Raw genomic sequence first — 14,997 nt, 5'->3', positions numbered from 1 at the left:
ACAATCTTTTAAGTTAAGATTGTTCAAAGCGGTTGAAGGGCTTTTTTTTTTTTTTTCTAAGCTGTAGAAGAATGGTTTGGCAACTGCTAATCCTGTTGACTGAACAGGAACCTAAATAATTTGAGAAGGTACTTTTGTTATTCAATTTAATAAGATAATTCCAGAAGCTAATACATGCCTTCAAGAAAGAATACACACATTTAGCCAACTGTCATTATGCAGTGACTTCAGACAGCATTAATCTATCAATACAATTAGAAGAAATGTTTAGACAAGACTTATTTTTTTGGAAATTATGTCATTAACTTTTTTCCTCTGCTGAAAGATTCAGCAATATGCTTTTAAAAAGAACAGAAAACACAGTAAGTTTTTTTTTTTCTCCTGCTAAAGAAAAATCTCATCTGTCTATTAAGCTCAAATGTTTTATATTTGCTAGGCTACAAAGGGAAAGAACTGTGATACATGTAGCTTAAGTACTATTGCAACTGCACTTTTAACACCTGGCTCATCCTGGGCTACTGAAGTTACAGACTTGTCAGATGGAAACAGCTGCAGTTTTGCTGAGGACTGAATCTTATAACAGAGTAGTGCCTGCAAATGAGACCCCAACCACTGTGATGACTAAATTAATTTTTTCCTGCAATTTTAATTGGGTCATATTGCCAAAGATTAGAGTTACTGCAGACAATTAAAGGTGCTGTTAATTTACTATGTTCTGTCAGCTGTAACAAAACAACAATATAAGAGATATGAATAAGTTTAAATCTACCAACATGCTGGTGTACTAAACCATACCAACTGCATCACTAGACTAACCACTTAGGAAAGCAGTACAGAAAACTTCTAAATGCAGTTAAGGAAAAGCATGAGTAACCGAATACCATAAGTAGTTTTCTTGAAGCATGCGTTCAAGTAAAGCTGAATAAAATACTAAATGAATAAAAGTCCCTCTATACTACTACTCACTACTAAGTATAATATATAATTGACAACCATTTATTGTAATTACTAACCTAAGTATTCCATCAGCTGTTCAGCCGTTATGATTTCCATCATAGGTGGCAGTTTAATCTGTGAAAGTAAAAATATATTCTCTTTAAAATGTCAAAATACAATTTAGAAAGTATCAATAAGGTATTTATAAACATAAGTCTTCTGATGACGTTTGCCTCACTGATTTAAAAGCGTTAGCATACTGGGACCAAGAACCTTTCCAAGACCTCTAATAAATAACAGCTACAAGAAGAGATTAAAAAAGGCACTTTGGTTTTCAGAAAAAACACATGCACAGAGTACTTTCTCTCACTTGCAGCTCTCTGCGTAGCGCTCCCTACTCCCACCAAAACATTTCACCAGCATCCTCCTCGACTTCATAGGAGTTCACACCACTCACTACACTACATCAGCTGCAAGCACCCAGGATGAACAGACAACGAAACCGTAGCCACACTAAGTGAAGAACACTTCACCTTATTCAGCAAAGTCTTTGACTCCCTGCCTTCATTATAACTCTTAACTGAGTCTTAAGTTAACTTCTGAGTCCAGAAGTTTCTGTATACAGACAAGAGGCTGTAGAGAATCTGGTGGCAGCAGCTGCTGGGACAGGGAAGGCAAGACTCATGCGGGTAAAAGGAAATGACCTCCCAGCCTCTCCATCCCACGCTCACGTTTCAAGAGTTTGGTTTAAGTCTGTACAGAGGAGACTGGACGCACGGAACTCTGTGGTGAAGCTTCTGTTCCCCTCTCCCTTGACCTATTCCCTGTCTTCATCACCTCCTAAAACCAACCACTTTGGCAGCAGCCAGAGCCAAAAGCTTCCTAGATATTCGTCCTCACCATCCAGCATCCTGGGAAATGTTTTCGTTGCCCACTTCCATTTACATATCTCCCTGCAACAACAGCCAAAGCACCAACACACACAAAGGCATGCTTCCGGTAATCTGAAGGAATACCATAGGAGTGTATTGTCTTTAACAACAGCGTGCTCAATTTTTCACTGCATAAATATGAATTTCATTTTTCTAAGGTTTGGTGGGATTTTTTTGTGTTTGTTTTTAAGCTTTCTCTTCAGTTTTTGATCTTGCCATCCTATCTGTCTTCAACATCTTGCCACTGGAAGTCTAGAAAGTCTGGTATTTATTTTATTAAGAATTTTTAAATAAAGTTCCTCAACACTGATCATTGTTTTTCTTGACACAAACATAAAGACATGATGTGAGATTTTTAACTCACACTTAAGATTTAATAGGCTCCAACTACTTTGCTGGTTGTGGAGAGGAAGAAGGAAGTAGAAAGCCACAAGATGGAAAACCAACACATATAAAGCCTTTGATGCAGCATCCCAAACTCAGAAATACAGTGTAGCACACATACTACACTGTTCACAATGTGAAACAGAGGGTTTTCTTCCCAGTCTGTAAACTAAGCTATTTTAATAGCTTTCCAGAGAAAATAAGGTGTGATTTGACTAGATCTCTCTCACTGCTGATTTTAGTCCTAATTTGACAAAAGGCAAATGTGTTAAATACATGAATTTACAAGAAGTTTCATTAAATTTGGAAGAAGAAAGAGTGCCAAGTTAATACGTCCATGCTTAGGTCAGAGTTGGCCACACAGCATATGGCGCACATTGATCAACTCGAAGATGGCAGACATGGAAAGAAGCTGACAGTACTGTCAGGGATCTGGGGAAGGAAGGGAACAAAAGTATAAACTGTTAGTAAAGTAGAAAATTCGTGAAGCATAACTTCATAAGAAAGACGGCTTAATTAGTTCTGCTTATTAAAAAAAAACAACTTAAAATGATATGAAGTAAACAAGAAGAAAAATCAGTCATGAATGCACAGGCACATGAATTTTTGAAAACACCTTTTAAAGGAGTGAAAACTGATCATAACTTAAAAAATTTCTTAACCTCTTCCCAAAACTTCTCTTTCACTAACATTCTGTAAGTTAAAGGTTTTCATAACCTTTGATTCTGTTCATAATAACCACATTGAGTATTCACATAAATATAGTACATTGTGCTACATAAATAATGGGACTACAGGTTCAAAAAGTCAATTCTTAAACTTCCAGTTCTGAACCGCAGCATTCAAGCCTTAGCAAATGTCAGCTCTGCACACCCCTGCATCGGGCCTCGTTCATTAGGGGTCCTAAGGCACATCAATGTAATAGCAGAGAACAGAATTACTTAACGCTAGCTATGCATGAAGTGCTTCTGGAAACAGTACAGATGTGCCAGTATAATATTGAAGGAAAATTCCCATTGCCCCCTCAACTATTAGCAGGAGTACTGTGGTGATTCTTTCAGGACTGAATCTAGCTTTTTCTATTATTTAGTTAAAACCATTCATATCAGCTCAGCCAGCATTGCTCAGGGTTTCTGCTCTGCACCACATGTGGGAATCTAGAAGCATGCCTACACTACAAACAGCAGCTGTAAAGGATAACTACATGGGTTACCTACCTCTGAGCTCTATGTACTTGTGGCATAAACGTATTAATGTTTCAGACTTTATGGATTGCAGGATGTATTATTTGTATCACTGGTTAACAATTTGAATTTTCTCTCACAACTTTAATGCTAAGCAGTTCGGGTTTTTTTTACTGCAGAACAGAAGCAAAGTAGTTTTAATCATCTGCAGAAAGTCTCATAGTCAGATACTTTAATAAGCTAAATCTCAAAAGTAATTGTTTAATTAAATGCTAAACAAAGTTAGTGGATTACTTCACAGCATAATTTTAGAGCTGGCATGTTTTGTGGGACCTTGATCACATCTTCAAAGTGGGCTAATGGCGTTCCAACACATGTAAGTACTTCCGAACAGAGATACAGAGAGAGGACATAACGTTTCCTAACTGTTCAGAGCTTCACTGCAAGCACTGAAGTTACAGGAAACGTACAACAAAGAGGAAACGGGAAAGAACAACACCTTAAAACTTAAGGGAGAGAGAAAATTGAAACAGAACCAAAGCCATTCTCCACATAACTCAACAGAAGAAAACAATGTAAGCAATGGTAGGGAAAACTGCTGTTGTCCACAACAATCTATTATTTGGAGGGACAAATTTTGTCAATAGGTTTTAATGCTTAGTTGTTACACTTGACGTTAATTTTACATTTTAGGAAAAACGCGCTTCCTCACCTCCCACCCATTTCCTGTTCTCCTCTATTGCAGTGTCCTGGTCTTTAGCCCTGATTTCTCTTCCTTTAGCTAATTTTTATTCTGTTTTCCCTCTCAATCTCAGGAGTGGGAAACTAAATATTTCTCACCCAACTACCACGTGAGGTATCGTTGAACCACCTTTGTAATTAGAAGACAAGATTTTTAAACAAATTTTCATATTGAACAGTTTGTCTATCACAACTGATACAGTTTCTATGCATTAGACTACAAACTAGAAAACCACATAATACTAATTTGAAAACTTTTTCCACTGTATTCTCCCACTCTTCAGAAGGGCTTAAAAAAACACTTCAGTCATAGAGCCCTGAACAGAAGCCGATGCTTCCGAAAATACTAGGCATATAGAAAGAGACTATGCAAATTTCTAATGGCTTATTATTTAGAGTCTCAGAACATGTTTATCTAAAACATGCAACTCCCCTGAATTCAGCATTCTGCACGAGGTAACGGTAGCTTCAACTTGCCTTGACAAAAACCAATTAATACTCCATGCAAACTCCTCAACATCTCCTCCCTCAACCAGGTTTCCTTCAGCCCCTCAGAGCAGGCTTCCTGTTCTGGAAAACACACAGCTACAGGCGTACCGATCTGTAAGCTCAACTCATCCCACAGATGCAGGGAGGAAGGCTGCCAAGGCCTCTGCTGAGCAGTCATCAGCAGCTCACCTTTGGAGGCTGAGCAAGCTCAGCTGAGCAATCTGTGCAAATTCTGGCCATAAGGAGGTTTAGCTCAGTAACAAGAAAAACAGATCACGTGTGAAGGACCAATGCCAGACCTCAGACCAGGCACTACCACTGCAGACTCTGACAAATCAAATGGATATCAGCGGGAGCATACTGTACTCAGCTCCTCTGAAAACCAGGTCACTTCTATGAAAACCTAAAACTAAAAATTTCTAACTAGAAATTTTTTACTCTACCTCTTCACTACAATTCAGTTTGAATACACGTAAGCATAAATGGTTATATAACATTTACTTACGTAATTGTTACAATCACCTATATAGTTAATTCATATAGTTCTAAAAGTTACAGAAATTAGGCATGTAGGGAACACAGCTCCCAAAACTTTCTGTTCATTGAGAGGACTGTGATAGAATAAACTAGATCTAAAGAGACTGTCAAATATGTTACTGCGATTATTCTCCTACATAAAAAGCTGTAAGGACAGGCTATTCCATATGCACTCACTTTTTAAGACAATATTAATATTCTTTATATTTGTATTATGCTATGTTTTCCCTTAGGTTTATTTTATATTCCAAAACAATTTGTTTCTCTGTTCCCTGGACATTTCAGATATGTAATTTCTGTGCAATTCTGTGCGTTAAGGTTCACTGAGCTCTTTGGCTACATGACATCACATCCTAGCTAAGAAAGACAGAGCAGAATTACATGGCAGCCTTATTAAGCTTTTAGCATCTGATTGCTGTGGAGTACATCCACACAAAACTACCACTTGATGCAATACCAGAAGTTATCAGAAAGTGGTGCAGGGACTACACCTTACACAGGTCACACAAAATACTTTGAAAAGCAAGCTTTGCATTGCTAAGCCTAAGTATGTAGTGAGCCACAGATCTGAGGAAAAATTGCGCAGTCTTCAGAGTTACACAAGCTGAAAGACAGCATCCTACGCTACTCTACATCAGAAGTGACAACCTATGCTTCCACATACTTATTTTAAAATGTTTCAATACTCTACTTCTGCTTTCATTTGCATCACAGAAGCCTAAACAGGTTACCACGCTGTTTTGCACAACAGTTACTTCTTCAAGTCCTTACCATACTGCTTTTTTCATTTTACTTAGAACGTTGCTGTAACACTTTTTTAAGCAGAACTCCTCAGCTCTATCTCCTAAAGGTTAAACTGCAAGTTAAGCTTTTCCATACAGTCCGCAAAAACACTTCTAAAGAAAAGCAATGATTTCATAATTGTAACATTTAGAAGTACGGCTTCTACACCCTGCCACCTCAAAGTTGTATGTCCAGACTCCTTTGAAATTCAGCAGTGCATAGAAGAGAAGTACTAGTTTTATTGCAAGTTTCGTTCCAAAAGCTGGTACTATCAAAAAGGAATTTGAGCAGTCCCAATGGGGGCTACTATTTCAGAATTTCAAAAGACTCAAGTATTGTCAAACCAGTACCTCACAGATAAGAACCTAGAAATGCAGGACTCTCACAAAATCAATTATTTTTAAGCAGTCTTTATACCTGTATCCCTAAATAAAGGCCTTAACACTAATATCAAAAGTACCTTCAAAAGGCATAATAAAAACTGAATGACTAGGAAGAGAGAAGAATCTTGCTCAGTTAATGATCCAGATCTTCCTAACCACTAGGAGGAAATTTGTTGAGTATATGGCACACTTACCTAAGGTACAGTACATCTTAAGTCTTCCTGTCATTACAATCCTTTAAGCAAATGAACAAACTACCTATAGTCTCCCTCTACTCCGTGAGGGCTTTTTCAGAAAAACTGTTTTTAATGGGGGCAACTGGGACACAGAAACAGAAGGTCACAAAACTGTTAGTAAATTTAAAACAATACTCTAGTGTGGGGTAAGAAGTTTACATTTTGAGGGACTGAAATATTCTACTTAATATATCCAAACGTTAATCTGAGTTTTTAGGCATAAATGTGAATATCGCCTACATACCCTCAGAAGGCTTCCCACTTCTCACTAAGTAGTAAATAAAGATTTTAGTTCTAAACAAATTGATTATATGCCACTTGTCACAAACAATTACGTGATTTCAACTTTCACTGCTGCACAAGTACAGTTGATTATTAACACAGTATTGGATCTCAAGGTTATCACTCCCGTTCTGCAATAATAAAAGCACATAATTGGCCATGCAAAGGGAAGTGTCCATGAAAACTAGTATTGTAACTATTGTTTCTCACTTTGAGCACTTGCACATATTATCTTATTTGAGACCATACCTACCTACAGGATGATCAAAACTCTCAATCTTGTCAGGACAGAATTCTGAGAAGGAAAGTTGGTGGTCGATATAGGGAAAAGAGCCCAAAACTTGGCTGTTTACCTTCTTTTTCTCCATTGCAGTTTTATTTCCCCTCCTCATCGCCTTCTTACTCTATTTTTTCTTCCCGCCACATAGCTTCTTTTCACCTAACACACACTATTGTATTCTCACTCTGCTTTCTCCTGTTTTCATCTCTTGGTCTGCTTCCTTCTTCCCAAATCATAATTACCTGACCCAATCTAGCATTCATCTTGGTTCAGGAGAAGCGAGAAGAACATGAATGCCCATCCTTAGCTTTGGTATGTAGCTAGCTACTGTCAGTGATGTACAGATGAGCTGCCATAAAGCTTGCCACTCCAAACAATGCCAACATGGTTCTTGACAATAAACTGGGGAAAATAAAGGCTAATTTGGAGAGGCATTAATCAAAAAAATCAATTATAAGCAGGGGCAATATACAATCAACTAACAGGAAAACTCCCAAGCATATATATATAACAAGCCATGTCATGGCAGCTTCACCAATGTAGCTGCCTGTCTGCAACTAATGTAAATTCTGCTGAGGTGTTATACAAACAAACAGAATTATAGAAAACCCTTCCTCTAATCCTAGGAATAAGAAATGATAGGGCACTCCCAAAAGGCATTTTGATTTTCACCTACATATAAACCGGATATCACCTTAATTCTATGCAATATTTGATCAAAGCAGAATGTCAGTTAAAATTCTGGATAGAGGACAGCAAAAGAAAGCAATCATATATTTCAGGAGGCAAAGAAAGAATGCTAAGAAACAGAACCTCCAAAAACCTTAAACACAACAGTGTTGTCCCATTTATATGCTTTCATTAAACAAAAGGTTAAAAAGGAAAAGAAAATCCTGTAACTTGCCATTTCTTCTAAAATAGAATGATAAAGAATGATAAGTTCTCCAAGGCCCTCCACTCACTCCTAGATGTTGAAGAGGAAGCACAGAAATTGTCAAATACTGAAATCTAAGACAACCTTCACACCTTCTCGAGGGTGGCAGAACCTGCATAAGGCAATACCTTATAAGTCACACACAACTTTCCTGTACTGCTTTCACTGATGGCTAAACATCTACATCACTGTACTCACAGCTTTCCTCTTGATGTATGAGCTATTCTGTTCAGGAAATGTGCAGAAAATATAACTAAAAAAAATTAAATTCTTAATCTTCTGCAAAGTTACCTTCCTCTAAACAAATTTATTATTGTAAGATTATTTCCATTTTGACCTTTTCTTATGTCACCCGTTATGTCTGTGAACAACCTCCTACTCCTCCAATACCAAACTTCTTTCTCTTGATACTACAACATAAAAACTATTCCCACAAAGCTTTCCTAGTCTATGACTCCATTCTATCAGCTCACCAATCTTTTGGGGTTGAATTGCCTGCATTTCTTGAGAAGTACCCCCTCCTCCTTGTTCTGCAACGCACACTACCTCATAGCTCTTCTTCAACAGACATTTCTGTCACACATAAATGTTAATAATAACATTATGCATTACATTTTAATTGCTTAAAAGTTAAAAACAATTTTTTTAAGACTACAGGAAGTTCGGATCCACGATGGCTACCAGAACACGAGAACTTCCAGGTCTCAAAGCTGTACTTGATCATGACCTGATTTACTCCTTAATTTGAATACCATCTATGCTACGAATGTATCCCTATTATTCAGGAGGTTACTTGTACAAATCTGTATTTTGTACAATTCTGCATACACTTCATTACACAAAACTAACCTATTTTCCTAAAACATCGCCTATGTTTTCAGTGCTATAAATAGTAATGTTTACTGACTAGAAACCTGCACACATCTGCAAACCATATATTGCTCAGTTTAGTAAATCATCGTCTCGATTTTTATTTCAAGATTACAACAAAGTAAATCTATATATGACAGCAGCATCTAAACAGTGCATTAGCAACAGACCGCAAGCCATTATTTATCTTCCAAGTTCTCTACGCGAGATGCGTGCTTAACAGCAGGAAGAAGTCTGAGTCTTAACCCGCGCACGCTTCCAGCGGGGCACTAACGTGGTTTTGGCACAGGTGCCCCCCGAACGCTTTCGGCTCTACACGAAACGCCCCGTTAGCCCGGACGATGCCGGCGTCTCCAGGTCACCGCGCTGCCCAGGCGGCACCGCCCGCCCGGCGCGGCGCGCACCCGCCATGGCGGCGGCGGGAGGCGCCCGGCGCGCCGCTCGCACGGTACCTTCCAAGCCAGGAGCAGCACGTTCATGATGGCCAGCAACGGGCAGGGACCGTTCTCGTTCTGGGTGATGACGGGCGTGTTCTCCTCCTTCCAGCGAACCCACTTGATGTGATAGACCGACTGGCCTGGGAAGCGCTCCTTGGAGGCGGAGAGGAGCTGGGAGCCCGCCGCGGGCCTATCCCCTTCGGGCTCCGGGGCCGGGCCCCCCGAGGCGGCCCCCGCCACCACCGCCTCCTCGGCATCGCTGTTGAGCTCGGAGCTACTCGGGCAGCAGGAGTGCAGGTTGGAGAAGGACTCCAGCGAGTCCAGGCTCCGGGACTCCTCCCCCGGGGGGCTGGGAGCCCCACTGCTCCCAGAGCCGGCCCCCGCGGGACCGCTCTCCGAGGCAGGCGCCGCTCCGGGGCTCTCCGGCACTGCCAGCCCCGCGTCGTCCGCCGCCGGCAGGCCGTCCTCCGCGGCCCGTGAGAGAGACGCCGCCTGAGGGGTCGTATCGGGAGCGGGGGCCGGCTGAGGGGAAGGGCTGCGCCGCCCGCCGCCCTCCTCAGCCGCCGCGGGCCCGTCCCTGCAGCCGCCCTCGCCTGCCGCCGCCTCTTCCAGGAGGAGCTGGCTGGCAGAGCCCCCGCCGCCCCTCTTCAGCGAGCCCGGAGGTGGCGGGGGCTGCGCCAGGCTCTCCATGCCCGGCCCGCCGGCCGCCCGGCGCTTTCGCTCTCTATTGGCACCGCAGCGGCTGATCCTCCGCCAACAGCGCCCAAGACGCCATAACAGCAGCGACGGCTCCGCCCCGCCAGGAACGTGTGGGCGGGAGGGGGAAGCAGCCGCGGGTCACGGCAGGGCCCAGGGCAGGGGGGGCGCCTCCAGGGCGGGGCCGGGGAGCGGGGCAACCCGCCGGCGGAGGCGGGAGCCCAGCGGGGGCGCGGGCGGTTACAGAAGGGGCGGGGGGAACAGGTCGGGGGGGCGGGGGGGGGGGGCGCGCGCACCCGCGATCCGCGTGAAAGGGCGCGGTGAGCGCGCGAGCCCGGAAGCGGGGGCGCGGGGGCCACGGGGCAGGGCAGGACGCCTCAGCGCGCCCTGCTGAAGCGGCGGGGACGGGGGTGCCCGCGCCCTTCCCCCAGGCAGGAGCGCACCCCCCGGGCCCGTGCGCGCGAGGCTGCCGCGAACGACAGGCACTACCGGGGCCCTAACGGTGCTCTCCCCGCCCGTCTGGCAGGAAGCCGGCGGGGCCGGGCCGCGCCTGTGCGGGAAGGGCGGGGGGCAGCGCCCCGCTCGCTGCGGCCCGGCCGCGGACGCTGAGGTGAGGTGCGGCAGGAGGAGCTACCGCGCGGGTTGCGGTTCTGCTGCTAGTGAGCCAGTCAGCTTTTTTAAAGGTTTTTAGTGCTTTTTGTTCCGGTTTGATAGATATCTGTATTATAAAAACATGACCGTGGGTAGTGTAATGGGTAATTTAAGAACAAATACACTTGTTTTACTCAGACTTCGCCCTAATGAACCTATTTCCTTCTACCTCTATGGAAACCACCTGCTTTTAATCACAAATTTTAAATCAGTTTGGGGAATATAAGAGTTTATCTTCTCTTTGCTGCTCTCAGCAGTTTTACATTTGTATCATCTGAGCTCTTAATAAACAGTTGCATCAACTTTAGCAGCCTTATCTGAAGTACATTGATTGCTATCGTACTTTCTGTGTACGTGTTTGTGCAACAACTTTTTTCAACTTTTAACGGTATTAGCAGGGGAAGATTTTTTTATTATTATTATTCTGAAAGAGCAATAGGAATGAAAAAGCACAAATGGAAATAAACTGAGTTTTTCAGTGAAGCAAACCCCAATATAAAAAATAAATCTTTGAGTTAGCATAGTTGAATGTTAAGAATTAGCATAGCAACAAACAAGAAATGAAACATTTTGTCTGAATGGTTCACATTTTTATCTTTGTTGGAGGATTTTCCTTTACATTTGAATCATGGTTTTTCAGGGCAGTCTCAAAATGAAGGAATCCCTGTTCAGTGGGGACAACTGCAATGCTTTACAATGCATAGAGCATCCAGAAAAATAGGTGACCTAAAAGAAAACGTGAAAAGTGGGTAAGTAAATTGGTTTCTGCAAGGAAAAACGTGTTCCTGATAAAGTGATAAGGGGAAACCAGCCGATGTAGTGTATGGTAAACGGTCCTAACGCTATTTGCACAAACCCACGCAAATTTCGGCGCCTCTCGGCCTCGGCGCAGCCCTTCAGTGGCCCGGGAGGCTGCAGCCTCTCCTCGCCCCGCCCCAGGGTTGTGGCAGGCGCGGCCCCAACCTGCCTGAGCTGGGAAGCCGCCAACCCCGGGAAAAACTCCGCTGCCGGAGGTGGCCTGGGGCGGTCCTCCCGCCGTGCCTCCGGCGGGACCCGCGCCCAGGCCTTGCAGCTGAGAAAACACAGTTTCGCCCGGCGCGGCCGGCACCAGCAGCCGGGAAGAGTCGACCCCGCCCCGCCGGAGCGGCAGCCGGCGGGCGTCGTCCCTGACGCGCCGCTCCGCCCCCCCGCACGCAGCGAGGGAAGCGAGGGAGGCGGGGCGGGGCGGCGCGCCGGCGGGGGCAGGCGGCCGGAGGAAGTCGTGGCGCGGGGAGCCGAGCGGAGCGCAGCGCCGCCGGGCGCCGGGGCAAGCCGCCGATCGCAGCCGATCCGCCGGCGGTAAACGGTCCCCCGGGGCGGCGGGGCACAAAGCGGAGCGAGGCGCGGAGCTCGCCCCTCCTCATCCCGGCGCCGACTGGGGCGGATGTGCTGTGGATAGGCGGTGGTGGCGCCTGGGCCCGGTGAAGATGGATCTGGCGGGGACGATAATCCTGCTGTGCTCCTGTGCGGCGGGCGCCGGAGGTGAGGAGCGGCTGGGCCCGCCCGGCCCCGCGGGGCCCTGGCTCACGGCCTGGGCTTGGGGCTACCGGCCTCCCTCCCCTCTTCCCTCCGCCGTGGCGCGGCTCGGAGCTGGGGGCGGCGGGCCCCGCTCCCCGGGGCGCTGCGCCGTACCACCCCGGCGGCAGGCCGCGGCTGGGCCGCCGGCCGGGGCTCTCCTTTGCGTTGCCCCCTCCCGGGCACGGTCCGTACCATCCTGCCCGCGCGCTTTCCCCCCCGCCGCCTGGGGCCGGTCGGCGCCCCCACCCCTTTCCCGGGACTTTCCCCCGGCGAGGAGCGAGTCAGCTGTTCTCCCCTCCTTTCTTCCTCAGCTCCTCTCCCCCTCCGCGCTCGGCTGTGCCTTCCCCTTCCCGGCTCCCTGCTGCCGGCTCCGCTTCAGTCCCTCAGGACTTCCGTCTCGGTCCCGGTAGCCGCTTCCTGGTTACCTTTCCCCGCCCTGTCCCTCGCCGGCGGACGGGGCTGCGAGGAGCCGGTGTCTGGGGAGAGGCGGCGGCGGGCCCCGCCGGCCGCTCCCGGGAGGGCCGGGAAGCTGCGCGCCGAGTGCGCGGGGGCGGCGCGGCTGCCCGCGCAGGTGTCCCGCTGCCCGCGGAGCGGGGCGCTCCCCCCGACCTCGCCTTCCGTGCGGCCCGCTTCCCTGTCCCCGAAACCAGGAAGCACGGGTAGACGGAAAGTCCAGCTTAAGGAAACCAAAGAACAGCCCGGGTTTTTCCTAAAGGTGACCGTAGCTTCAAGGAGGGTCTCCCCTCATCCTGGGCCAGAGAAGAACATTCTTATGTTTGTGGGGGACGCGTAACTTCGTAACGGCTCCCGTTACGAGTTGTCGTTCAGCATCGGGAGGCCAGTAGGGCAGTTTCTTTGACTGTGTCCGGTAATGTTCAGTTGGTCAAGTCGTGGCAGGGTAGTTTCAAATTTTTGCAAGAATAGACATTGGAAAAGGTGGGCTTCTGAGGGTGTGTCTAGAGAAGGATGAGTGGTCACCTCTCGTGCTTATCTTGGCTCTGCACGTGTGTACATCAATGTGTAGCTTTATTAACAAAGCATCTTGCTCTAAATCCTGATCTTTTACGTGTTCTCAAAAAGTAAGGTCAAAGTATGTGGAAACTTTAGTAGGTTGTACTTGTGGCTAAGCTGTTGGATAAAAAGCAAGCTTAAATTTGCCTGGTCAGAAGTCATCCCGTTATTTATATGATTAGGAGTGGTATACACAAAAGACTTTTCTGGTGACTTTTCCCTCATCAGTTCTTGTAAACTATCAAGATATTTCAGACTTAGTTACTGGCATACTTCTCAAGGCCTCTTTTTTTTGAACTAAACTGTGCTGGCACAGAATTAATTCAAATTGATTCACTAACCAGTTATGAGGGTTGGTTTACACTGTTTAATTCTAAGCTGGCAAATATGCCTTAAACTTAAAATCACAGTAAGCTTGTAAACCACGATCCTCTGGATATATAGAAGCAAGTTCATGAAGTATATTTTATTTCAGAAGTTCATGTGTGTTTTTTTTTTTCTTTGAGTGAAGAATAGGCACCTTCAACATACCTGGAACTAGGAAGCACACGTCGCTATCAGGTAGCAAGCAGATGTCTTTTGGTGTTTAGCAGTACAGGTAAATCTTTAAAGAAAGCTTAATAATGCTGGATAGACATCTAGAAATAATGGCCAATATGCATCTCCAAAATATCCTATGAAACTTTTTTGGTAAAAATCTCAACATAATTATGAAAGATTTATCATAACTCTGTGTTGAATTAACATAACTTTTTAGTATTAGAGTTTTCTGTTTTAACTGTGTTCACGTTTCTAGAGTTTCTTAATTACCATAAATGTTTTTACTGAAAAAATAGAGTTCTTCATTTGCATGCTTTTCTTCTAGACAGGCATTAATATCTGTGTGAAAAAGGGCAAGTTCATGATTCTTATCAATGTTTCATTTGTGTTCTTGTGCTCATTAATGTTACACAAATTTTGAAGCTAAGTCATACTTATCTGTAAAGTTGTCTAGTTTTAAGCCATATAGGTATGAAATAATAATAACTTTGAAAATTCCATTAATCTGTGCTTTCTGAAAATGCTCTTCTGTATGTTGAATCTGAGATCGGAGTACAGGATACCTGAGTTCGAACTCTTCTTTCAGAATTACGCGGGGCCATGTGCCTGCATACCGTATTTATATTCTCTTGTAATAGTCTTTATCTATTTTAGATACGAAGGTATATTATGGATTAACAGAAGCAATTGTACCTTATTTCACAGCTAAGTATGAATCACAGAATCAGTATTTTAAATTACTGAGGTACAACATAACTTAGGTGTTTTATTTGAGAAGAAGGATTAGTAAAATCTTTGTTTCATTTGAAAAATTTATTTTCTTTTGTAGTTTATTATTCTTAAAATTATGTAAAAGGAGTGCAATCAAAAGCAATCGCTAGCGTAGCTGCACTAATGAAGTGTACAGCAATGTCTCTATTGTGCTGGTTTCTAACTGTCCGTATGGTTTATGGTTAAAACAGATGAGTTATCAGCAATTTGGACTAATAGGCCCTGAAACATGTGCTTGATCAGGTTTTGGTATTAGATCACTTTTAGGGCTCTCTCAGAAGTTTTTATTCCTTTGCAACCACTGAATAAATATGGCCTTCATAAAACAAGTAGTCCAGTAGGTCAGTTTGAATATGGTCTCAG

General features: G+C 44.7%; 2 protein-coding genes across 4 annotated transcripts in view; one reads left to right on the top strand and one right to left on the bottom strand.

Annotated features, from left to right (window-relative positions):
- Positions 1–10,098, bottom strand: part of MINDY2 (MINDY lysine 48 deubiquitinase 2) — a 32,805-nt gene extending 22,707 nt beyond the window's left edge. Inside the window, exons 1-2 of the mRNA XM_086620090.1 lie at positions 9,424–10,098; positions 1,014–1,071 (exon numbers count right to left, since the gene is read on the bottom strand). Of these exons, the coding sequence (XP_086476216.1) occupies positions 1,014–1,071; positions 9,424–10,098 (733 nt within the window). The remainder of the gene's footprint in view (positions 1–1,013; positions 1,072–9,423) is intronic.
- A 2,029-nt stretch (positions 10,099–12,127) lies between these two features.
- Positions 12,128–14,997, top strand: part of ADAM10 (ADAM metallopeptidase domain 10) — a 50,929-nt gene continuing 48,059 nt past the window's right edge. For all 3 annotated transcript variants that reach the window (XM_086620199.1, XM_086620198.1, XM_086620197.1), the window contains exon 1: positions 12,128–12,276. In XM_086620199.1, coding sequence (XP_086476325.1) covers positions 12,222–12,276 — 55 coding nt within the window. In that variant the 5' untranslated portion in view covers positions 12,128–12,221. The remainder of the gene's footprint in view (positions 12,277–14,997) is intronic.

The sequence above is a fragment of the Tauraco erythrolophus genome, chromosome 14, assembly GCF_009769465.1.
Source record: "Tauraco erythrolophus isolate bTauEry1 chromosome 14, bTauEry1.pri, whole genome shotgun sequence".
NCBI lineage: Eukaryota > Metazoa > Chordata > Aves > Musophagiformes > Musophagidae > Tauraco > Tauraco erythrolophus.
This window is presented reverse-complemented; position numbering and strand designations above follow the sequence as displayed.